General features: G+C 36.3%; 1 protein-coding gene across 3 annotated transcripts in view; it reads right to left on the bottom strand.

Annotated features, from left to right (window-relative positions):
* The window catches only part of camk1b (calcium/calmodulin-dependent protein kinase Ib), a 40109-nt gene that overhangs the window by 12318 nt on the left and 535 nt on the right, over nucleotides 1-27256 (bottom strand). For 2 of the 3 annotated variants that reach the window (XM_041980084.1, XM_041980083.1), the window contains exons 2-4: nucleotides 25238-25250; nucleotides 21512-21625; nucleotides 2024-2155 (exon numbers count right to left, since the gene is read on the bottom strand). In XM_041980084.1, coding sequence (XP_041836018.1) covers nucleotides 2024-2155; nucleotides 21512-21625; nucleotides 25238-25248 — 257 coding nt within the window. In that variant the 5' untranslated portion in view covers nucleotides 25249-25250. The remainder of the gene's footprint in view (nucleotides 1-2023; nucleotides 2156-21511; nucleotides 21626-25237; nucleotides 25251-27256) is intronic. The other variant, XM_041980085.1, reaches the window with a different exon arrangement.

Below are 27256 nucleotides of genomic sequence, written 5' to 3'. Positions count from 1 at the left end.
GCAAACCTAACCCAATGTTGGCAGGGAAATGACCTCTTAGCAATAAAGACATGATGGGAAACAGGAGCAGTCAAAAGAGCCTACATTTATAACTACCAGTACACTGAGTCCAATCCTGCCTTCAGTTAATGAGACTCAGAGTAATAGACACTAATAAATGGTTTAATAATGTGTCACTCTGAACGTTTTATGCACAAGACATCCATGTTGAATTTTGTTGTAAGGGCTGGTGAGGTTACTCTGACTTTTTTATACAGGAACATAACTTCAGGGATGTTTTAGCTCAATCTGCCTACTGGCAACTTGGAAACTCTGACTTTTGAGTTGTTAGAGCACACAATACCAGCATGCCTTAAGGAGGCATCTGTTTGTTCTGTATTGATAACATATATGAAAGCTACTTGCAGCACAGCAGCTGGTGGCACCTGACCATGAAAAAGTGAATCTGAGGAAAAATGGATCAAATCTTAGCATTTTTGGAGTAGCACAACCAAATTTTAACCAATTTCAACTTAAATTTGTTAAACAAATATATTTGTTTAACTGGGCCTATTTAAATATACAGTGGCCATCGAAAGAAAGAGCCAAAAGAAATGTAATGATGAGTAAACCAGCATCCTTTTAGCTCATTTGGTTTGCATCGACTCCTTTTTAGTGACCATGCAAGCAAAAGCTATTTATACGTATTTGCATTTTGGATTCACACTGATAGCAGGTTTTCTTTTATTTTTCTTATCTGGAAATTGGACTAATTAAAAACCCACACAAACCCTGTCCCTGCTCTGTGTAGTAAGGGGAGCAAGATGTGTTAAAATGAATAATGAAGACTTTGCATAAGTCTATTCAAACTTCCTACAAATCCAGCCATGACTCCAAAGCCAAGTTTATTTCAGTTTACTTCATTTATCACAACTGTAACTGAACAGCTAACGAAACCTCACCACACTCATTCCATCGTCCTCACCTCAGGAGGAATCGTGGCTGTATATTGTGTGTCTCCTGTAACCCAGGCAACAAGGGCTCTAAAAATAACTTGGGACCGATGTAGATCAGCCATTTTCACTGTGACCTGTAATTCCCTACATCTAAAGAAGGGTACATATGAAACACTTCACAATCACAAAAAGTGTTCTTGTCACTTCCTTTGCCTTAATATTAAAAAATCCCACCTTTTCAAGCACAAAGATCATTTCTGGGTGAGCTGGGTGAAAATGAATCGTGTGCAGTAGGTTAATTTTCCATTATATCTGGGCATATCACTCCATGTTACAATTTTCAAACAATATAACAGAGTTTAAGATTATTAAAAAATCTTATTTCAATCACATTTTATATTTTACTAAAAAATTCACTTCAATACAAAGGAGATTTGTGTGTAAACAGACAAAATAAACAAAGAAATTAATCTGGTTAATGTAGTTTTCTATGAGCTCCAGTGAAAATTATTCATTGTACAATTTGTGGGTTTGTCAAATTAACCAGAACAGAACATTTAGTTGAACTCTTAATCCTTTAAGCACCACATATGAAATTCCAGTTTCATTTATCACAACTAATTTGCACATACAAATCTACTTGCCTGGCTTGATATCAACTAAAGGTCAACTAAAGGTTATTTTTGTGGTGGGGTGATGTTTTTAACTACCCCTATTAGGAAACGTGTGTGTGTGTGTGTCTTTACTGTCAGCATGCCAGTGGAAGAAAAACCCCAAAACAAACAAAAATAAACAAAAAAGGGTAAAATAAGGTCAAATACTGGCTCATACGTTTTCAGCCCAACAGAGCTTTAGAGTGAGGTGTAGTTTAATGTTTGCATCACAACAGCTTATATTTCAGATATGATCTACTATGTATATCTATGAAACATGATACGACTTTAGTGGTGCAGTAATGGAGATATAAAAAATGAATATCTTGAACTTTGCTAGTATTTCCTGAGTACAGGCTTAATAGTAAAATTAGCAAATATATTAAATGGAGCAAATAATATTGTGTCCTTAAAGCTAATATTCCAAATACTTACTTGTGCAAGACAGCAATCTCATTCTCAATGCTGTTTTCTTTGCCTTCTAATGCCTTCTTAGGGATACACTTAACAGCCACCAGTCTGTGGGTCCTCTTCTCTTCAGCCAAGACCACCTCGGAGAAAGCGCCCCTGAAACGAAAACACGCAGGTCAGTTTGACAGACCTCCCTCATCTATCATCAGGGTTCAGGCAGAGCTCTTCACATGCATCCATGACATTGAGGGAAAAGGCAGAAACGAGCTTTGATGTTAAATTGTCCTGACTTTTGTAATGACTCGATTGCTTACATCTGAATGCTGGTAAAAATGCGAGTCTGCCGATGCCAGACTGTGTTTATTTTTAACATCGGCCTTCTCTTGAATTCTCTGGGAAGCTGAGTCAAGTTCTGGCAAGCCTATAAGCAGGCGGGATTTTTTTGGAACAACTATTATCAAATAATGAGGTTTGTTTTGTTTTTGTTTGTTTTTTTTTGTTTGTTTTGGTTTTTTTTTACTCTTACAAATGTTAATAACTATTATTAATAACTAAAAACTGTGATTTTTAGATTTTAGATCTGAGTCAATTGAAGGCCGTCAATCACTAAGATGGCTATAATGTATATAATCACAGTTTATATTAGAGTTGGGCCGATACCAATATCAGACCTCACACACACTCTGTACTGGTGACAGCTGCCATCACACAGACCCTGGCAAAATATTGCATGCTTGCATATGCTCAAAGCACAAAACTCCTGTAACTGAACACATGCTCTCTCTTGATAAATTCCCTACATTTAGACACCAGTTTAGCCACTCAGAAGTATCAACAACTGCACCAGCTACCAAATAAATCAGCAAAATAAAGACAATTGTTAACATAAACTACCCTCTTCTGATCAAACACACTACATACAATATCTAAAAGTAACTTTTTGAAACATAAACCAGCAAACCTAACCCAATGTTGGCAGAGAAATGACCTTTCAGCAATAAAGACATGATGGGAAACAGGAGCAAGATCAGCCTTCTCTTGAATTCTCTGGGAGGCTGAGTCAAGTTCTGGCAAGCCTATAAGCAGGCAGGATTATTTGGAACTCCTATTATCAAACAATCAGGTTTGTTTTGTTTTTGTTTTTTTTTTTATTTGTTTTTTTTTTTGTTTTCTTTACTCTTACAAATGTTAATAACTATTATTAATAACTAAAACCTGTTTTGTTTAAATTTTAGATCTGAGTCAAGTGAAGGCCGTCAATCACTAAGATGGCTATAACGTATATTATCACAGTTTATATCATAGTTGGGCCGATACTTTTGGCATCGGAAATACTCGCTGATCCTGCCAAAAGTAAGGCGATCGAGATCTGCAAGTATCTAAACACTATCCGATACCACAGAAACAGGATCATGATTTTTTATTCCTGCCAACCCCACCAACACCACCAAACACACACAGGATGTTATGCAATATTGCATGGTGATTTTTTTAAAGTTGAAACCACACGTGAGACGCGCTAACATTTAGCATTAGCTTTATGTTAGCAATTATTACTCTCACTATGAAATAAACAACCTGAAGTTTCTGTTGCCATTAAATAATAGTAACAACAATATTACACACCAAAGTCTATCATTCAAATCTGTAAATTAAATTTTTATAGGGCTTTCTATTTAAATAAAAAAAATCTGAAAAAATATCAGCTCAGTACTCAGTATTGACAAATGCCTAAAAACCAGGTAACGGAATCAGTGTGGGACAGAAAATGACGTAATCGGAACATCTGAGGGCATATGTCTATGGATCACCTAGTTCACTCCATGCATGAGTCTATTTTAGCATAATAATGTAGTTTTAGTGTTATAGTCCCTGTCTCTGAAACACAGTTTAACCCACATTTATCCAACTTGTCAAATGTGCACTGACCACTGATTAACATTAATGTGTAGTGCTGTTTTAGGTTGTGACATGCACAGTCATGAGATCTAGCTTGGCACCCTCTCCAAACGCCAAAATCCTATTTCTTTATCTTTTAATACAAGTATTATACTAGTATATACGTAGTATATATTACGTTTTTTTCTATGCTCCCCCCCCCCCTACTAAAGTTAATACAAGAAATTACAGAATTTCTGCATTTTCTCATGACCCATTTGACAGCGGAGGCAAACTTTTCATATGAACTCTGTCACTTGGACCACTGCCCAAATATTTCTGACTCACATCCAATGCTTTACTATAGCTATATAAAGTACTGGCTCACAATTATATGTGTCAACACAGTGTTACCCTAGTAGGATTAGTAGTTTAACTGCAGTGGGACTCTGTATGGAAAGGATGATGAGGGATAAGATAAAGCAAGAGTGTACATTACTCTTAAGCTGCATTAGAAGCTCCCAGCCATGCCACAATAGTCTTCTTATTGTCAGCTGTGTTAGTGGAAAACACCGGATTGCTAACAATGTTGATGTAATGTGAAAAAAAAAAACAGAAGAAAACATTGAGTGGGAGATGTGTGGTTTTAAGATATGAAAGTCCCTGGAAGATTAGGCTACATGGTGTCTAATACATGTGGAAATTGTACCGTACATGGAGTGATGAAATACAATTTAAAAAAAATTTAAAAAATAAACAACTGACATGTTGCTTTGAACAAATGGACTTATTATGTTCTTTGTGCCATTTTTGTTATTAGATATTATACTATTAATTTGGGAAAAACTCAAATTTAGCACAAAAATTAATGCAATTTTGTGTTTGGTTGATAATTTCTCCCTTTTAATAATACCAAATGGTGCTGTATATATCTATTGTTAGAAAGCCTGATTAGTCACCTTTACAATGAGGTATAAGTTATAAGGTTCATGCTTCTACGGAATGAGTAACACAAATAGCCATGTGGGTATTCCCCTCCCTTCCTGCCACATTATTCAGTGACTGAACAAAAGCAAATGACAAAGCTGTTTAAAAAGTGACCAAATTTATTCATTCAAAGTACAGATTTGTGTTTAAAATGTGTTTTACTACATTAACAAATACATTGTTTATATTTGGTTCAACTTTACCACATTAGAAAATCCCTCTTTACTGCTCACGATAAAAAAGAAATTGGCAAAATGTGTCAGGGTTGCTATTAATGATACTCTTTTAAAATGATACATCATCAGATTACATTTCTAGATAAAAATGGTTGTGCTTTCACAGGGGAGTTTTATAACAGATCTAACCCATACTACTTTCTTTGATGTCTTGCAACTATCATTCAATTAACATTAATCAGGTCAGGTTCAGGTTTTTATTAAAACTCTATCTGATCAAAATATTAACTAAAATAATATCACCATTTACAAAAATATTTCCTGTATGACTACCTGCATTAAAAGCTCTTCGCAAAAACATGCATGTCTCTCTGCAGCCACAGATAACTGCATGTGTAGGCAGAGGAGAACAACAACCCTTCAGACAGTATGGCTTAAAGATACATTATCATTCATAGACACGGAAGGCCTGCACATTGTCACCAGAAAATAAGAACTGTGACCTATGACCTCCACTATGAATTGCGCCTTCCTCTGTAAAGCATGCATAACCTTTAAAATCCTGCAAATTACATAAAAAATTCAAACACAAGCTACAATTTCTACAAAATGTGTAAAGAAATAAAAATGTCATGAAGGTTATTTTCCCCTAAAATACAGTCTACCTGGTGTTTTACCTGATCTTAAGTGAAGCTAACATGAAGCTGTTTTTTTAGCTGTGTGCTGTTTGAACCATTCTCTGATCAAACATGCAGCATATATCTATGTATCAGATCATGCACAGGCTTGAAAGTGAGTTAAGCAGAAATTCAGAAACCTTTTCCTGCAGGTCTCGCCTCTTCCTTCCTTAAATGCTAAATTTAGATTAAAGTAAATGGAAATCAGACCTCACTATTCTTTTAACTCTTATGTCTTAGCAGGGAGCTTAAATTTAACGATCATGTCATCAAAAACAAACTTGCAGAATGTGCAAGAAGGTCTGATTATCTTGCTATTCTAGTTTTAACAGGTTGTGAAGAAGCTGGCTATTTTTCTTGCATGTTCCTACATGCACGTTACTGTGTTACTTTCATTTTCAGCCTTGAAGTTACTATATGAACTTTAACTATAGATCAGTCACCTGAACATAATAATGAAGAGCATTTGTTTATATGTTGCCATTTTATTAAATAAAATCAAGTTTTGCAGTTTCGATTTTTATTTTCACAAAAGTCTAAAGAATGATGAAGGTAACGGGTTCAGCATAAGTTAAACTTAGATGATAAAACTTACTGATCAAAAAGCATTTTCAATCTGATTCCGAATCACATTTTATCCAGAGTGACGCGTAAACAAATATCTGATGTTATAAAACTCAAGGCTTGCAAAATATTGAGAAAGATCTGTGGTCACAACTCAACAACAAAGTTTATATGCCTCAGAAAGGCCATTAGCTCAGGCAGAACTCCAGCTGTGTGGAGGGGGTTGTCAAAGCTGCAGATTCCTCAGTAGCATCTGGAGGATATCAGTGACATTCTCCATGCATCCACTGACAGACCAAGAGGCTGTAGTGAAGTGTCCAACATCGGTTTACACAAACAGTAGGGAAACCTTAAAATGCTTGTCTGTCTTTAATTACAGTCAGATTATACTTTAATTATATACAGAAGCAAAGCACGTCACAGCAAAAGCAGTGTGAGATCTTTTTTATTAATTGATTTAATTATATTTAGACTATCTCTGACTTTTCTTTTAATAAGTAACTGGTATAAAATTACACCACATATCACATAAAGTGTAAAGCTGGAGATAATTAGTTAGATCTGTGGGTTCTGGTATCATTTGAAGTGAAAAAACTTTTTAAGAAAAAGAAATGTTTTACTCCTGACTTCCTGTAACAAAATAATACTGATTGTTATACTCGTGTTTTTCCAGAAAATAGTTCCTCTTCTCTGAATATCGGGAAACTGTATTGTTTCATAGTACTGAGCAAAGTTTTCTATCACTCTTTCAAAAAAGACTTTGTTACTTTCACTGAGCAGTGGCCACTGTTCCCACTATTTTTAGTTTTCTTGCAAGACGACTTGCGAGTGATGAAAGCTGAAATGTACTGAAAGTGTAGTCCTCATGTCAGCAAACTGACTTGGTAATGTGAGTCACAAAGCACAATTCTTGGATAACAACCCCCCAATACGTGGAAAATTACATGTAACAGTCAGCTTATATTTTACATGATGCAACGGCTGTCTGTAGGAAGAAGTAGCAAGACTAAATTATGCTTTTTTTTCTATATAACAGCTGTTGGGGTTCATTTTACAACTTGACTGTGTTTGCATTTAAACTAAGAAACACAAACAAAACAACACTATAATTTGGTAATCTTTATAATAATAACAATAATCATCATCATCATTATATAAAGAAGTTCCATATAAGAACTGCAAAGCTGAAAATCAAGGATGTTTCAACTGACTGAAACAAATGCAACATGAAGTCATTAGAAAAATGCAACTGAAGGTGGGTTTCACATTGCTGTAGCAACACAAAGTGGAGGGTAGAGTGGATGTCAACTGGCAACAAAACTTCTATTAAGAACAACTTAAGCCAGCCTCCTTGGAAACAGACAACAGGCAAATTTAGATGTCTCCTAGAATATATCTTAACTGGGCAACCTGAACAAACTGATATTTTGATACCCAGAGATTTTTTTTTTTATTATTATTATTACTCATTTTCACCTGTTGTCCAAATGCAAACACAGTTTTGGGCAGTGAAATCAAACTTTTTGGAAAAGACCTTTAAGGGTAAAAAGTTTCACCGACTCTGGCAGCGATTTTTATATGTTTGTGTGTCAGATTGTGTGCTGATATCTCCTTGTAGTAATATCACAGATATGTACCAATTTTGTCTTTGTTTATATTACAACAGCACTAATGATAATGTTGCTAGCATGACGTTTTAGGTGTTTCTACACAAATTTGTACAATTACTCAACATCTTCACTGAGGAATAGAGGTGTTAAAATTTCATACACAGCTACATAAAACAGCACTCCCGACCCAGAACCTGACACCATTGTTGCCAGTTTTGGACTAGACCTAGGACCTCCAGTTGGTTGGACAACTGTGAGAAGGAGTTTGTTGCAATTGACAGGTGAAAAAAAGTTTTACATGTCCACATCATCACTGTTACATTTGATTGATTTACTTTGCTCCTAATTTAAAGTGCAGGAAAGTGATATGAGATCAGCTGTCAACCCTACTTAGCTTCAGTTGTATCTGTGTTTTCATGTGGACAGAGGTACCTTTTTTGTAAGGAGGAGGAGAACAGAAGAGGGGAAATCCTGCTTTCAAAAATACTAATGTTCATGTGTACCTTACTCACAAAAGAAATTACAATATCTCCTCTTTAAAAAAAAAAAAGGCTAAGAAAATCACCTGTTTTTACAAAACTGAGAATATTTTTTTAAAAGTTTCCATCAACTTTTTCTAATCTGATACTATAAATAAATATTTTAAAAGGAGAGGTAGTTGCACAGCTAGTGTTGTGTAATTCTAGTAGTTAATTTGGTTGTATTGTGGAGAATAACGAAAGCAGAAGAACTCTTTGCAAGCTTTCTGTTTGCTAAAAATACAAAGATGCTATAAATTACTGAAGTTCACCTTTCCTGCTATAGGCTCCCTCTTACAGACTGTTTAACGGAAATACACTACAACATACTTCTGCTGTGAGCCATACAGAGAACAGTTGAGGATAATCTTCTGAGGCCTGCAGCATGTAGCAGTGCGGCAGATGTTACACAGGCCAAGCTGTCCAATTGGTTTAAGCAAGTAGCTCTATACAAATTTCTCCCCCAAAAAGATCATAACGACTTTGTAAAAAACATAAGAAACACCAAGCACAAATACTGCCTAAAGAGACAAAGACAACAAAAACAAAACAGAGAAACAATCGTAGTGCAATTCAGACAATATAAAGAGCACAAATGTGATGTTTTTTTATTAATACAGAGCACGGCTGAGTTTGCTGAAAGCTTAATCCTAGTGAAGGTTTCAGCTGGATTATAAACAACTGTGTTTACTGAACTGCTCCAGTTCCAAACAGGACATTCTTCTCACCACCATGGGATCTGTGTCCAGGAAGTGTACACACATACACACACACACACACAGAGCACAGCATTGCACAGCTATCACCCACTAATTCCTCAATAACGACACCCTTGCTATCCAAACAGTAGCACACACTGTCTGAAATTCACTGTGCAAACAGGCTTACTTGAAACACCAACTTAAATATACATAATAAATGCATAAGTGTACAGTCTTAAATAGTTTAAATACTTGTACAAATAACTGATCCTCCATAATACTTATACCCTGCACAAATAGTGATCAAAGTGGCAAAAAACTATTTCTAAATCAAACATTAGCATACTGTAGTTAGTTGTTTTTCTCTCTCTCTTTTTTCTCACAAGTTTTGTTTTTGGGTTTGTTTTGTCAACTTCTGTTGTTCAATCTAGGCTTTAAATTCAATAAAATTAAGCAATAAAGAAGTAACAATATATGATGCACATAGCTGTTTTCACTTCTATAAACTGAATGTGGAAGGTGGCAGCAATCCATTACAAGAAACTGTGCATACACACACTCAAATCTGCTTTTTGGGTTTTTTGTTTTCCTGCTGCCAAACAATAATCACTCTTCATGTACGACTACTGTTATTTCTGATAACAAATGTAGCTTTTTCTTTAAAGACACAGTCTAGTGCCCTCTTTTTATGAGAACTTGTTTGTTAACCTCAGCTGTGTGTGTAATGCTGACAGTACACACACTATGGTAAGCAGCACTATAAATAAAACACAATAAAAGAGATGAACTGGAAGCATTCTTCACATGGTGTGCTATTTTGAGATAACTCATTTTCTTTGACCATCTGCAATGTACTTTTCTTTTCCGATAAAATCCTTGTTTCTTGAACTCCAATCAGTTGTGCCATCTGTCCTAATGAGAAGTTGGTCAAGAAGGTATGTAAACAGATGACAAAATGATAACTGTGGAAAGGTCACAGAGACATAGGGAAGGACCATCTGGTACAATCAGAGCTGAGATATACCCAACTGTGATACTGGCCCTGAAACATAAAAAGACCATCTTTCCTCTGTGTGCTTTCCAAACATGGAGATCAGCAGTGCAGCCACAAACACTTGTTTAATAACTAGACAGCTTAGTGTAGAAGCTTAACACAATAAGCAAGACTTAATACATGTTGAATTTTGAGAGAGAAATTATTTTTATTTAATGGTTGTTTTGTACTTTCAATGATAAAAAAAAACATGGTAATTCAAAATGTCTGCTTTTATCTGGGGGCAAAATCAAGTATAGTTATTAACTTTGGTCTCACTGCTATCATCGTTGTAGTTTCCAGGCATAGTAGGCGGCTGCTTTAAATAAAAAAAAAAGTCTCAAAAGCCCACTGCATTACACAGACTGACAACACAAGCAGAAAAACTTGCGCAGCAGCAATTTATTTTGATTTATGTAAAATATTCGAAAAGCACTTTCCTTTTCCACTTACAGGAGGCTAAAGAGTGACTGTGAAAGGGTAAAAAGACTTCTCTCCAAATATGACTAACTATCGACCAGGGATCTACCAAACCCAGTCAGAGGAATCCCCCACTTTTTCTAAACTTCAATATCGCATTTTAACAGGATTCATTTCTTCAGCTCTTGTTTAAGGAGTTAACACACGACTCTACAGTTGGACTCTTTGTCTCTGTGTGTTTTTCTATAACCCTCATTATCAAATGTTTGAAAGCTTGCAAACCAGAAGATGGTAATATGATTTCATTGTTTTCATTATCATCAAATAAATTAGGGTGTGTGATGTTGTCAGAAGGTGGTGGTGTAGGTTATGTTACACATAAGCAGAATATACAGTATATCATGAAACTAAACCGCAAAAAAAAAAAACAAATAACAGCTGGGGCCATGGCAACACATGAGAAAAAACTGGGAGGGGTTTTAGGAATTGACACGACATTTCTTCCAACATTTCCGATGGATACACTTCGCTTTGTTTTGCTGGATCAGCTAAATGTAATTCATGTAACTGTTTTTACTTTAAAAAGTAGCTGTAACTACTGTATTAAATTACGAACCTCATACTTCTATCGTACAAGTATAAATGCCACAAGAAAATGAAGTCAGATTCTTGGTTGATATGTTTTATTTACATTTACTAATCTAGTTGGACTGCACCATAACCCAAATACATCAAGGTGACCAAGAATATTTACATTTAGTTAACAAATTTCTTTTTCACTAAATTAAAGCATCTGATTTAGGTGGAAACGGTTTCTTTTATACTATTCTTTTAAACTATTTAATACCAAATAGAGCCTGTGTCATGTCTCATGTGAATAGTAATTAAAAAAGGAAACAAATCGTCCTTTAAATAAGGGGAATTAATATTTGATTAAAAATTTTAAGTGAGCAGAAACATGACAAAAGGAAAGACAGTCTTCCTTTGTCTCCAAACACAATAACCATCATGCACTCTAAGCTTGATTAATACGCTTACAAAGGTTTCCTTTGATATTTAAGCGAAGAGCCTGATCCGCCGTTGCTTCATCCACATACATGGCAAAAGCTAAATCATACAGTGGATTGTGATTAAGCTGGAAAGCAAAGGACATGTTTCTCATGGGATGTCAAGGACTAGAGATAATAGACCTAAACTGTCTTTTCAAGCCAGTTTACAGATCTGTGAACAGCTTGAAATGTTGGGAATTTGGGCAATAAGGGATTACAACAATAGAGGAAAACTGTGAGAAGATGTGCATGACAAGCCAGCCAGTTTACAAAAAAAAACTGTTGGGGTGGGGGTGATATGTTGCTGTGAGCAGATGGAGAATCAGAAGTGGGCTAGACAGTGGGCATTTACATGTGTATATGTTCCAAGAACTGCAAGCTATGCCATGCTGAGCTGTGCTATGCTGAGATGCAGACTTCTGTTCGAATTAGGTCATCGCAGGGCTGAAGGGCTGAGGGTGCCATAAGCAGGGGTGGATTTTCAGAACGGAGTTTGACTTTGAAAACCTTCCAAGTTGTAATTTTTCAAAGGAATTTTTAATTTGTTGGCCACTGCAATGAAGGACAAAGTGTATGAATGGCTGTATGTTTATTTTCACAGTAAATCAAACCCTGTAGATTAATATTTCTTAAGTCTATGAAAACCAACTTTACTTAAAGGTGACCAGCAGGACATCCACACCCAGAGCACAATTATACCTTTGTAACAAATCAAGAATAGAATAAACAAATGAGAAGACCAATAGAGGAGGAGGCAGAGTAGCGTGCCATAAGCCTTGCTCATAACTCCTGTATGGTCTAATCAGTGGCTGAGAAAGAATTACAAGAGACAACATGGTGTCATGGTGTTCCATGCTTTAAAATCCAGTACAGACACAGGTCACTGAATGCACCACCTCCCTCGTAATGAAGAAGGTCTAAGCTTATCTTATCCTTCAGCCTGCATTCAATAAAACTTTTTATGATTAAAGAATATATAATAAAGCAAAACAAAAGATCAGCAATTCCTTCCATTTAAACTATAAAGACCAGCTGTGGCTGCGTGGGTCTTTGTGCAGAAAACAGAACAACAAGAGGAAGACAAAAACAAGTGAAACTGTGAGATGATCTATCACTCTAATATAATGGGGTCAATATGACAGTAAAAAATGGGGTAAGAGGGAGAGTTAGAACAGAGACAGAAAAAAGAGGCACAGAGAGAAGCACAGATGAAAAATAGATGAAGTGGAGCAGCACGCATGCTGGGAGACTTATCTGCTCCATAAAGGTGGCTGTTTCCCTTTGTTTGACTTTGTTAATCAGCATTTTAGATTCTTTTGATTCTGACTTAACATACAAACAGTGAATAATTAAAAAATAACAAAAATAGATCCCCACAAAGAAAAAAAAAATCACTCTTTACTGAATTCATACTTCACCTCAGCTAAATTTGACTGAAGGATCAGTGATACATTCAGATGTTTTGCATTGTAACTGTCTAAGAAATAAGGAAGATGTACATGTTAGAACATAAAGTCAGATGCATTGGGTAGATTCATTTCCTTGGTTTCACTCACTAGATACATTCACAGGTTTGGAAACACCTGTAACAGAGTAGGTTTGTTCAAGCTTTTAAATAAAGCTGTAAGTACTGCACATAGTACTGTTATCTGGGTATTTTGCAGTGATTTCTGTTTTTAATGATAACAAGCTGTTTTAGTTTGTAATCTGAATTAAAAGTCGATTTATAACCTTATACACAGTCCTGAAAACTGAGAGCAAAGATGTTTGGATCAAGGTTTAACAGCTTTATCTTAAAATTTTGTCCATTTAAAGCGGAAAAAACTGGAGGATTTGCTAGACAGAGGGTATATTGAGTTTTTTTTTTTTTAAATGGTCTTTACAAATGAATATTCTGCTCATAAGACAATGTAATCTGACACCACAGCGGAGTCAAAGCCTCTTTTACTGTCACAATTCACAAATGCATTTGCAAGCCCAAGTGCACAAACAAACACTTGCACACACAAACATACACACCAGTAAGTGTGGAGTTATCGAACCTCTCCACTCAGAAACAGCCGCCAGGCAGAGTAACAAATTAAAGCCCATGCAATATGGCCCAAAGGCACAAATGTGAGGGAACAAGTGGAGCAAAAGGTTCCTATTTTTGCAATTACATTGTGTTGCAGCAGCAAATAAAAGTTCTGTTACACAGAAAAAAACATTTCAATCATTTGGTGTAAGATTTAAAACATCAGCAATATTAAGTAACAACACTAAACAAGTTAAGCAATAAAAATCAAGCAATAAAATCAAGAGTGTTTAATTTCTTTTTCCTGTATTCACTGGATGTTGATAAGTTGGCAGTGAGGATTATAAGCTCATTCTCAGGCTGTGGTTTGCTACAAAAGACAGATTTTAATGAAAGAGCCTTTGTTGACAAATAATTTGTGAGTGAGAGGGCTGCTTGTTATGGAATAAAAGAAAATGTACGATGAATGGGTGGTCTTTGTTCATTCACTGAAGTGGGAGCGAAGGTAGGAGCAGCAGAGACAAAGGAAAATGCAGAGAAGACAGAAACAGAATACTAATACAAACAAAATGCTTGGGAAAATACAGTGCAGAAAACCAGGACCACATTTATATACAAAAAGCTTGATGTGTTATGAGCCCTTCCACAGTGTCTCTCTTTTACCATCATCAACACAAACAGTACTCCTCACTAATCAATACAGCCAGAAAGAGATGGGGGCCAGTGGGTCACTGTTAGACAAAGACAGGCTGCCCAGTCCATCAGTCCTAACGATTTTAGATGATTACACCATGCTCTCTTACTCTCACCCTCCTCTTCCTCCCATGCTCAATCCCTTGTTGCTCCATTGTGTTTTTGCTGTGTATATTCTGGGCTGAAAATGCCAAGAATTTTCTCTTTCTGCTCCGGGCATGAGAACATGTGCAGCCATTTAAATGTCAGAAAAGTCAACATGGTTCATTAGTGCAGTTTGTCATCAGTACAGAAATCTCACAGCCTGCAGCTGAATGTGGGAACGATTTAAAAATGAGCCGTTTCTAGGATCTAAAATAAAAGGATCAACACTTAATGATGCAGCAAGATAAGTAAGATTAAAATACTGTATCCTGACATAATATTAAAGACAGAAATCTTTTTCATTTCTTTTTTTTTTTTTTTTTTTTTTTGGAGTTCTCTATATTAATTGTAATAGGATTTAAATGTAAACCCAGTCAGAACTGAATGATGTACAAGTCATCCAGGAAACTGAAAATAAATTTTCCAAGTTGCCATAGAGATCTAAGGGCACATTCACACTGTCACTGGTCCGCTTTAATCAAACCATGGTCCACTAACAAACTATTAACTGTCAGTTAATAGTGTAAAACGAAATGGACAATCCCGTGCACTAAAGAGAGAACGTGACATAGAACGCAAACTTGTGGGATATCTCGCTGCCTCTCCCGCTGCTCATACTGGACAGATTCTGGTGAAAACCATATTAGGTTTGAAAACCAAAGCAAAAATAGACCCCAAGACTGAAAAGATTGATTGTCATTCCATTGTTTAATTATGTTGAATGAGCCATTTAGGCCCTGGCCAATCAATTGGCTGGATTTTCTATTTTTTTTTTTTTTTTTTTTTAAGTCAGCAGTAGCTTTAAGGAATATTGTCCCTAGCGAGCAGTTGTTGCAACCATCTGACAGTTTGACCCGCCAGAGCAAAGTGTAGAGTGAAAACAAACCAAGCCAAGGTGCAAAATTTTTTGTAATATCGTAATCAAACCAAGTCCCCTGGACTATCCAGGTGTGAATCTACCATAACTATGCCAAGCAAAAAAGCTCTGAAGGGGTATATGTATGTGAGACATCAGAGAAGCAAGGGTTTAAACAGTATCAATTTTTAAACGCTTCTCTCTTCGAGTTCCAGTCAACACAACCAGATGTGGAAGATGGCCTAATCCTTAAACCTGGTTTCTTCCTACTTGTTGCCCCTCAAAATGATGAGCTTTTCTGTGCTATTGTAGTGTTTGTGCCTTGACATGCAACATGCCCTGAGATGATATATATATATATATATATATATATATACACAGCTTTGTGTGTGTGTGTGTCCTTCCGATATCATGAATGCTTTCATTTCAGATGAAAATCAAAACACAGCAGGATACACTGAGATCACCGCTGCACAGTGAACATAGTGTGAATCCAGGACATGGAGAGAAGGTGTAACCACACTGTGTAGCCATAGTGGGGCTGACAGGACGGACGTTGTTTCGAGCTGTGCCGGGGAAAAACAGAAACAGAGAGCCAGAGGTGGTTGTGGGGAGTGATTAAAATAATTAACAGAAATTACAAAAAGAGGGATGGCAGAGGAGAATCTGAGCTGATTGCAAAGTAAGTGCTAGTGCCTGCGTGTGTTTTGTTAATCCCCATCTGTTTTGATTACAGAACATGTGGCTGCAGCTGAGGATTATCCATAAGAACCTATACATGCTGCTAGTATTATTCATACCTACCATATTTACATCTCTTCTTAATGTTTTTATTTCTTTTGCATTTATTCTATTCTGTTGTATTTGTGTTGTTTGGTCTTAGTTTTAAGTGTTATGTAAAGTATTTTGATATGCTTCATGTATTAAATGTGTAATACAAATAAAAAAAACTTCCGGTATCTAAAGACGTCTTGAGAAAACAAAATGTTAAAACAATTTTTGTTGCATTTGTCTTCTTTTTTAAGGTTCAATTACTGTTGAGGGTTAGTAATTACAATTACACAGTACTGGTGATGACATGTTATTGACAGATCGTGTCCTTCATTTTCTAAATGTAATTAAGGAAGGCTCCATAGATGAACACATCAATAGTAAAAATGTCTCAATGTATGTCAGCTTTTTCTGTGTTTTCCTGTGAAAGAAAGAATGAGTTTATCTCTTGCACACATATGTAGTCACAGTTGGATTATTAATAGCAAATCAAAAACTTTGTTTCCATAGTGACTGTTTCAAGTCCATTATGGAAAGTGTCTCCTGTTGTTACCAAGACAACAATCCAGCAATGGCAAATGAATGTGGCACACAGCTGAGCGATGCGGTGCGCTGGTGATCTCTCCATAAACAAGCTCAGCCCCAAACCAGGGGCAGGTGGAGAACTGGAGAGATTAAAATGAGAGGGTTGAAAGGATGGAAGGCTTTTTCATGTTTGCTCCTATCAGTCAGGCTAAGCTGGGAATTGTTATTTATATACATTGAGTTATAGCAAAAAGACTTTTTAGGAGTTACATTTTAAGCTAGAAAGTATCCTAATAAGAAATCTACCTTATGCTGCATAACATTTTTAAATATCAGTCTACATTTTAATGTCAGTGTCTCATTCTGTTCATGGTTCTTCTTCATTAGGTAAATTGCAGCATATAGTTATAATTCCTTATCAAATTTAATAAAAATGTTAAAGTGTCTGCAGTCTGATCAAAGATTAAACTTAGGCGTGTACAGCTCTTTCTTTGGTTGGTGTTTGGTTTTTTTGATACACGCAGTTTAGAAAAATGGATGAAGAAAAGTTGCCACTGACTGAATTTTGTACAGTCACTATGTTTGCAAATGTGATTAACTATTAAATGCAAATATGACTATACTTTTTTCTTAGGAAGAAGACTGGGAAGGCTTCATAACCTCAGCAAACAATTTTAGGTTTCAGCTGTGGTTCATTTAGTATTTACATGACTTAATCCTGGACTAACAAGGATGTGGGTGTTTGTAAAGGATACTTCACAAGAAACACCTTGGATAAATATCCTGTCTTATGACACTTGCAGCATCCAAAACTGGGCATCAACAAGTAGTTGCTATGGGGATTAAAGGTTTGCCTTTGAAAGCAAACCGTCCTCCAAATCACTTCAGCCAGTCACTTCAGACAAATGTTTCACTGCAAGAGGGACCGTGAGCACCATTAGACAGGAGGACCAAGTCAGCGCCTGCAGGAACCAAAGTAAATTTCAGAAAACCATGAGACCTTGCTTAATACCTTGGAATATGCTGTATCTTTGAGAGCTAAATGTATTTGAATATAGACTAATGTTGCTACCAGAATGGGGCTCCTGCTTGCTTACAAAAACAAAAGCAAAAACTGTCATAAAATCTGGCCTTTAGAAAGTAGAAGTAGATTAAGGTTCTTTAGATGACAAGCATCTTTTACTAAGTCACATATGATCATTTTAAGACAAACACAAGTATAAAACACATATTTTTTAATCTAAAGTTAATAGGGTTAATATATATATTTTATAAATAAAGAAAAGTAAAATAAAGAAACACCCAATAGAATATGGGAAACACACGAGCAGTTTTATGTTTGAGGCATCGTCAACTATAACCTTATATACTGACAAGGTTGATACTGCTGTATTTCAATATCTGGCATGGATCTAATCCAGAAAAAAGGCAAGGAGTGGGGTCAAATTTCTGGACTACAAACCAGGAGACAAACTATTAATAAAGATTTATTTGAGAATAAATGACATATGCTGCAGAGGCAGAATGAACCAAAATTAAACTAGACCTAACAAAAGCAGGTTATCTTCTGGATAAGAGATTGTATAAAAGAACTATCTCCTGACCAATAAGTTCTCTTGGAAAATGACGTTGTTAGAGGAGAGCTTAGGAGAGACAGTTTTTAGGGATAGATGCATCTTTTTGATGAAGAAATAAAGCCTTATCACTGACCGCTTTGGCGTGTGTTTTTGTACGTTTTCTTGACTTGTTCCAAGTCCATTTAGCTCCACTAGGGTTGGATCTAAAATAATGAGTTTAATAATAGCTAAGAGTCACACATGAATTTATGGAACGCACAACTACTCGTGCCGTCATAGTGAGGAATTAATATTCCAACACAAAACATGCTCACACGGCGGGGCTGAATGGAAAATATAAAGGAAAAGAAGGCACTGAAACATCTGTGCCGTAATAAAGTTGAATTCAGTGAGCAGAGTGCTGTCTGTTTAGATTGTCTGATGAATTAACTTTGTATAAAGTGACAAATTTTCACATTAAAAATTTTCTTCCAGCATTCCTTTCTGGCTTCTGCTGTTGCAGCCGTGTTGCTTCTGGCCTGGATGACGTGTTTAAATTCTTCATATTTCTGAAGAAAAATAAGTATGCTGCTCTGCAAGGTTCCTCCGTGTCTGCGATTGGTCAGATGCCACAAATACAACCCCCTTTATGTGAGCACATACTGATCAGGATTGGAGAACCCTGGGTTAAATTACCGAGCTGATAACCACCGTCCTCGTACTGCTTAACCAGATCCTGAATGTCTGGGTAAGTCTACCCAGATAACAGAGAGATATGTTGATCACTCTTCATCGTACAGGTCTCTGGTAAGGAACAAAGGAAGCCAGATGATATTCTGAGGGACTAATGACAAACAAGGAGCAGGTGTGGCAATCACTATCAGATCAGGTGTGATCAGGAAGCAGGAAGTCAACACAACAGAATATGTAAGTGGGGAACTTGAACAAAATAAAACAGGAAGCCATAATATCAACTGAACAAGGAAAACCAGATCAACACAGAACTGAGTATAAATCACAAAAATCACAGAATCCCCAGCCTGTGCTCAAGGAGGCCCAAGTGAACACAAAAGAACAAACACCACAAGACTCAACATAAAAAATCTAAAAACAGAACCAAAGCTTACAAACAAAAAGGGACTTAATTCCCTATCACAACATCTCTATTAAGAAACACATCATTACACTAAAGCAAAAATGAGTCAAACAGAAGACAAGGAAGTGAAACCGCTGCAATTCCCCTTTTCCAGTGTTTGAGACAACATAGAAAAAAACAGTAAAGGCTGACAGTTGCCAAAGCTAGTGAGCTGTCACCTTTGTGTATTTTTCCTGTGTGTCCTGCTCTGTCAGCACTGTGGACTCTATCAACATACTTTTCAGCTCATTCACTGAATTGTCTCCTGAGTGTGTCAGTAAACGACTCTCTGATTGTAGGGTCAGTGTCAGTTTAATAAAAGTAGAGGATATTTGTATTATATTTGTGTGAAACAAATATAATTTATTGGTAGTGTTTGAATAAAATCCAGATATTCGACCAGCGAGTTTGACTGAGGATAACTGACTTGATGCTTCATATAAGTGCACTTGGTATGATCATTCTCACCCATCTAATTCTTAATCATGTGTATCTAAATCAGTTCAGCATCCTTCATAACTCCATATTTGTTCTAATTACAACAGAGGTGTTTCTCTTGGACAAAGCATCTTCCTGAAACCAAGAGGATTTTTGGGAGATGCCCTCTGATAGGTCAAACTCCAGAAGGCTTGTAATAGAGGCATGAAAAGGACTGATAATGTCGAATTTACACAAGCAGTCAGACTGAAACATCAGCTATTAAACACAAAAAACTTTGACAAAGCCACTACACTTTTGAAAACAGATGTATATGATCAAGCTAGACTCAAATCCTGAATATGAAGGTGGATGGACAGCACAATGAAGATTATACAGTAGCAGGACATCTCTGGTAAATATGCTCTTTACCCTCAACTGTGCACCACTACCTTGGCATATACTAACTTTCTCACACTCACGTGTTAATAGTTGTAGATGCAGGAATTGCAGTACAATGCCAGTTAAGGGAGAAAACATCTGCAGCCATGTCATAAAAGAATAAATGAAGCATAAACATTCGCCTACTGCTACCCGAGGCTAAGTTGCTGTTGGCTTTTCTTCATAAACAACATGTCAAGAGTATGGAGGGTGGTTAATATAAACCATGGTTGTATATGTGAGCATGTGTGGAAACATCAAAAGGATGTTTTTAGCTGTCAAACAAATAAATTATTACAAAGGACAATTACAAAGCTGCTTAGCTCCCTTTTACTCAGCATATCCATGATTTTTGCACTGAAATGCATTCACATACTCAATGCTAAATCAACACAGAAATGACTTGTGGTCAGCTGTGTGTGAGATGTTTCATTGACTAGATATTTCTTCCCCATGTTGCGACTGAATTTGGCCATTCCTGTCTATGGTTCGCATTATCTTTAAGCAACACATTATTAGTTGTTTGCAAACCTAGTCAAACCGAAACCTCACAGTCACTGTGTGTATTCATTGCATTTTCTTTGTTGTTTTGCAACTTCCCTTCTTCTCTTTGTTGCACTTATGTGGTCATCTTACTATCACAATAAGAGTTTCCCCAAAGCAGAAATCTTGCGTTCACACTATGTTCTGCTTTCCTTTTTAAAGAAGCATTTAATGATACACCGCATTTGATGTCTATTCAATAGCTAAGAATCTATTATATGATTATTAAAATGCCTAAAACTGCACACTGGCTGCTGTCAAATGTTCATGCTGATGAAAACCATCCTTAATAAAAATTCAGTGAAAGTTCTTTATCAGTTTGGTGTCACTCTGCTTTTTAACATAAAAATCAGATAATGTTGATAACTGTACTGTTTTGTAAATCTGTGCTTTAAGTAGAGGATCCAACTTTCCAAAAAGAAAATGAAGATAAATGTATAGAAAACTGAGCTTCAACACCTGCAGTGCATAAACACAAACTAAACTGCGTCACTTCCCTGTGGCTTGGGTTTGTTTAGAGGCATAGAACAGGCAGCTAAAAATTGTACGTTTATAAAATACATCAAAACTTTATCTAGTATAACAGAATGGATGACAGTCAACAGTTAAAGAGCTGCTTTTTCTCAATCTATTTTGAGCACGCTTTGCTTTTTATACTCCTCAAGCAGCAATAATTGTCTGGCCAAATATATGCATGATGAATAAATCAATGCAAAAACACCTAAAACACCTAATTAGGTTAAAAACACCCATGATGCAAATCTGTAACACACAAGGCTTTGCTACAGGCAATGGTGCACTTACGTTCCCAGAGTGTCTTTGAAGTCATACTTCTCCTTCACGTCTGAGGTCTTCTTCTTCCAGGAATGGCAATCCTCACCCAGTGGCATCTTCTTGTTGTGACGGTCAGAAACAATGCTAGTGAGGAACAACGAGAAAGGGGAAATGCTCATCAATGGAGAAAATACAGGACCTCACAGTTAATGCAGTATTTGTTTAAGCTGACTGCATTAATGTAATTAATGCAAATGTAATTCAGACTTCTACTAATTTCAATGAACTCTAATACTCCCATTCTCATACTAATGCTACTCAAAACTTGATGTCAATTGGGAAAGACTAAAATAACATGATATATATCTGGCTGTAAATCAACGCAGTTATTTTTCAATAGCATAATTAGTTAAAAGCAGGTCCCGCTGTAACATGAGTATTATGGTACTGTATGTTGAATCCTAAGATCGTTGAGGTTAACTACTGAGGTTTGCATTAGCTGTGTACTGGAGAGCAACACTTCCTGTGGCCGAAGCACACATAAGTAACTGACTAAACAATGAGCACATCAACATTTTATTATGCCAGAATAGTAAAAGAAATTACAAGGACCACCTTTTTTTACACATTGCATACAACTTTACAATTGTTAAATTGTCTTCTTGGTCTCTGATGCTAGTTACAGTCACAAAACAAACTTGCTGAACGAGTAGTTGTTGTTTATATGAATCTAAGTTTACAAATTCTGCTCAACGGCTTCTTGCAGAGGTTGTGTTTTGGTATTATTACAGGTTGGGGTGTTAAGTATAAGAGAACATTTGCATCTGAATTCAAATTATTTCAAATACTTTTTTCTTTCACACATGTTGGGAAAGTGTTGTAATGCTTGAGCATGCCTGCACTCATGAACGTCCACAATCAAGAGGAAGGTATTTATGGTAGAGATGTCCAAAAGTCACACCTACTATCTGCATAGTTAATGATTAAACAATAGATTGACTCTGGTGTTGCTATTGTGGGTGTTTAATAATTCAAATTCGAACTTACAGCGGTGTAAAGTAACTTTTGCTGGTCAGTATTAGAACTGTATAAAATTCCAGGTATAATCAGGATTATGGATCTAGATTCTGATTTGCTGATGTTTTTCCTGGTAAATATCAACTTTTTTACGCTATGTGTTTAACTACATAAATATATAAATGCTTAAGTTTTAGTTAAAATTTAACTTTAAAAAAGCAACGTTGCTTCCTGTTCTCTTATCACTCGGGAAAAGTGAACATTCCAATGTTTGTCCTTGTGATGCTTTCAAGTGTGGTGGTGATCACAAAGGGATCCAGCTATCACAGTTATTATCATCTACAACCAGAAAGTGCCCATAACTCAAGACCTTGACGACTAAAATAGCCCTGTTCATATCAGCATGCCTCACTCCTCCTCTGTTCCTGCTGCCCGCCTGGCAACTTCATACTTTGTCTTTATGAGATGATGTAACATATTGTTCTGAGCTTAAGTGTTGCATTGCTAAAGACTTTATAATAACACAGCAAATAGTCCTAAAAAAAAAAAGAGTTCAGAATCAGCTTATCTAAATGCTGATTTGTCTATATGTAAAACGTTAAGCCATAAACGGAGCAGACTTAAACCTGTCAGCACTCAGGACAAATGTTAACAGGGCATGGCCTCCACTGGCTGCTGTCACTAAACACACAATTTCATGGATTCATTTTTACTTCCCATGTTTTGTGTACACGCACCCACACAAACGTGCGGGTGGCTCTCTTGCTACATTCTCTAATGCCAGAAGTCATCTTCATATATGTTACCATGGAAACCCAAAGAAGCTGCTATGGTATCTGAGAGTCAAAACTGCTTTACTGTCTAATGGCAGGTGGCAGCTAGTTTGATGGCAGTATGTTACATTTAGTTAAAGGTATTTAAATAGCATGTTAAGCACAGAAGACACATAACATACAATTCTCAGTGCTCATGTTCAGCTTTAAGTGTATTATATGTCTATTTGGGATAACACCAATGTAAGATTACTAGATTCAAACCTGACAGTAGGAATTAAAATATTTGACTTTGTCATTCTAGATCGCATAATTTTGGAAGCAACTCAGAACAACTGAACGAAACTAAAGTGTCTCTAAATTAGAAGTGACAGCGTGCAAAGTAAAGTGCTTAGAGGAAGCAATAAGAGGAAGTTCTGGCTGGTAAATCTGACACTGTGCAGCCTTTCCTTCTGGAGTCCAACAACAACTACAGCAAGATAAACAACAAAATAGTGTAGAAAGTAACTCCAAAGTATATCTTCAACTTGACATCATTCTCTTGCCATGGAATGATACCAGACTTGATTTTCACTGTCTCTTTTAATGGAACTTGGGCCATGTGTAAATACTGCAAATATTTTGGCTTTTTTTTATGTCTGGTTGTCAAGGGAGGACTACAGTAAAGAATTTGAAACAACCGGTATCTAAGTGCTTGTGTGAATAATAATAAATATTTAAAAAATTTATTAAATGTATTTGGGATAATATTAATCTACCTGGTCAGCCTGCCCAAATATAGTCCACATGTGGTAAACATTGGTCAGTAAGGTGCTCATAGCCAGTTGTTTTTAATATGAACTACCTCAACGTCTGAGCAAATAAACTTGTGTTGCACTGTTGGTGCTGAACTGGAAAAGAAGACAATCAATTGGGCAAGGCGTCCTGGAATTCTTTGGAAAATTCATTCAAGCGTTTCACATATAAATTATTTTGCAAACAAGGAAGCCAGGCAAGTTCTGAATTCTTTCACTACAGACATTATTAATACATATAAACTGGAACATTTAGGAACATTTTATTGCTTTTCTCTCATGTAACCCACAATGTACATATTTTATCAAAAAATAATCATAAGACATCCCTTAAGGGCGTGCAGTTAAGACTTTTACATTTTTAAAAAGGATCAAGGATTAAAAAAAGTAATGGTTGCACTCTGAGCTTCATCTTGATTTGAAGGGAGTATTTAGGCTTCACAGTCATTCAATAATAATAAAGCAGTCATTTATCAAAAATACCTGCACAAACGGAAGCCAGAGAAACATGGAAAGAACCTCTTACATTCTGCTTGTTTGTAGCATCTCACTTTGCTCATATGAAGATGTAGATTCATGATAATTCATGCACTGAGAATGCGTCGTGATACTGGAATGGCGAAGTTTTCTAATTTAAAATGTATGAATGCATCAACCTTGCTGGTCACTGGTTGCATTCATTTTCTACAGGTAACTATGCCCAGCAAATGTCATCATGCATCTAAAACTCCTTCCTCACACTTTCATTTAAAAAGATGTGGAAATTATCCACGTGTACAACTTATGTCACATTTCAAACAACACATTTAAAGCAACCAGACTTTTAAGGACACGGTCAAAGATGAGCAAGGGTGTGTGGGTGAGATCTGTTTTTCAAACAGGCAGATGCTTTAAACAGCAGAATAAGGTTCATGTTTCACATTACGCAGGAGCAGAAAAGGGCAAAGCTTGAAAATGTAGGATTGTAGAGGAAAGACACATGCAGGTATTGTATGAGCATGTAGGGGACCAAAGGAGCCCCTTCCAGTGTCCATTGATGACATGACTCAAACTCCCAACAGAACTGAAGAAGCCTGAGACTGGGAAATGCACAACCACATTCCCTGAGCTGCAGGTGACATGCAACATTCACCCTTGTTTAAGATTTACACAGAGAGAATCGCTGTACTCACTGGTTTCCCATTCCTGTGATGAGCAGTGGACAGAAGAAACACACATATACACGTATCGACAATTAAACGTGACAAACAGACATTTAGTTACAATTTTAAATGTTAAGTTTACTGCGGTGATGTTAAGATATTTTATTCATTACATAAGTGGCAACACTTGTACACACACACACACAGATAAAGAGCATCAATGATACAAACTAACAATCTAATGAAACAGAAAAACACTTTATCTATAATTTTACTTAAAACTTTAACAAATATCTGTAAGTCTGAACAAATCTACTATGATTGAAAGGGCTGATGACAAACTAACACATTTAAAAATGGTTCTGTTTTGTTTCTTAACACTGACAAACATTCATTTGGGCTTAAGTTCATGACTATTATGCCATATCTCAGCATGCAGTCTATGGAGCAGCTCCAAACTGTGAGGAACTGGATGCCAGACTGTAAACAAAAACACACGTCAAAGGACTGCATTCCTGCTGAGGCTGATTCACTTCACTTGAAGCCAAATTGTTTTTGAAATGATTTGATTGGACTTCTTTTCTGGGCTTTGTTTAGTCATGCTCCTTTTTGTCACACTGTTCACTGCTGCATCACCTATTTGTCTGAGACACTTTTAAATCTTGTCTCTTTAGCTCCCTCTTTTTAGTTCTGCAGAAAAGCTGCTCCAGGCAGTTCAGGAGTAGCACCTACTTCGGGAGGGAATAACTGTCTGGTGTGGAATTTGGGTTTTGTAATTTAATGGATACCTAAAAAGGTCGACCAGTGCAGGTTTTCAATATTCAGCTTTTTACGGTGCATTTGTCTTTTTTATCTTTTTGTTCTTTTTGCATATGGGAAGTACAACAATGTATTATCAATTACAAATTACATACAAACAAGCAAATTTTTTTTACTAAATCATAATTAAACAGTTAACAGGTGTAATCTGCGTTTTGTTTTTGTTTTTTTCTTCTTCTTTCTTTCTTTCTTTCTTTCTTTCTTTCTTTCTTTCTTTCTTTCTTTCTTTAAAATGAGCTTTAAAATAATTGCTGTCAATTTGTTGAAATAAGAAGTCAATGCTGGTTATCCTAATAAATAGCAGACTGATTATTTGGTCTATAACTGGTGTTTTTTATATGCCCAAATAAAACTAACTAACACATGAAAAGAAGTTAGAAAAGATTAGGAAACCCAAAACCTCATATGGCCTCTTTAATGGTCTGAGAACTGCAGAATTGGGACCCAGATTATCAATCTGAGATCTGCCCTGACAATCAGCTGCATATTTCACAACCAGCTGCTTTCCATTTGGCTATTTCATGTTATCACTTTGGATATCTAGCGTTTCTCAGACATTTCTAGACAAGTACAGTTATGCACATCGAACAAGATGAAGTGCACAAAAACCTTGATGAAACCAGAACAGACAAGACAAATCTCCATTCACATATTTCATACAACAACAACAATAAAAATGATTCATTAGGTCAAACTGTTGAACTCAAAGACTCGAGGCTTCTGCAGTAGTGGGCGAGTGCTTTCTCCAGCTTGCCAAGTACAACATCTTTAGCAGCATAAACACAGAGTGATTCATCAATTTCTCCTATCATCACTTTTCATTTGATTCACAAAACAGATTTCAAGGACTTGACATGGTGCCTCATAACTGCATATCATTCAACACTATGTGCCCACTGGCTGAGAGCAGTCTGATTGGTCAGCTGGTGTTAATGACCCACAACAAATCCACTCTCAGTATGAGCTTATAAACTGATAAGTAGGCTTCTTCCAAGATCCCATACTCAGGAGAGGTGAAGAGATGTACATATTTGAAAGAAAACTTGAGAGAGAGAAAGGGGTATGGAAATAGAAATAGAGATGGAAATAGCAAATGAGGAAGTGATGAAAGCTAAATGTACTTGAAGCACTGAAACACAGCATGACAAAATTACTCCGAGAACCATCGCGCCATATCTGCTATAAAGATTAAAACACACCCAAAGCTTCACTCATTTGTAGGAGTTGAAA

Source organism: Melanotaenia boesemani, chromosome 3, assembly GCF_017639745.1.
Source record: "Melanotaenia boesemani isolate fMelBoe1 chromosome 3, fMelBoe1.pri, whole genome shotgun sequence".
NCBI classification, from domain to species: Eukaryota; Metazoa; Chordata; class Actinopteri; order Atheriniformes; family Melanotaeniidae; genus Melanotaenia; species Melanotaenia boesemani.
The sequence above is the reverse complement of the archived record's forward strand: the minus strand, read 5'-3'. Positions and strand labels throughout refer to the sequence as shown.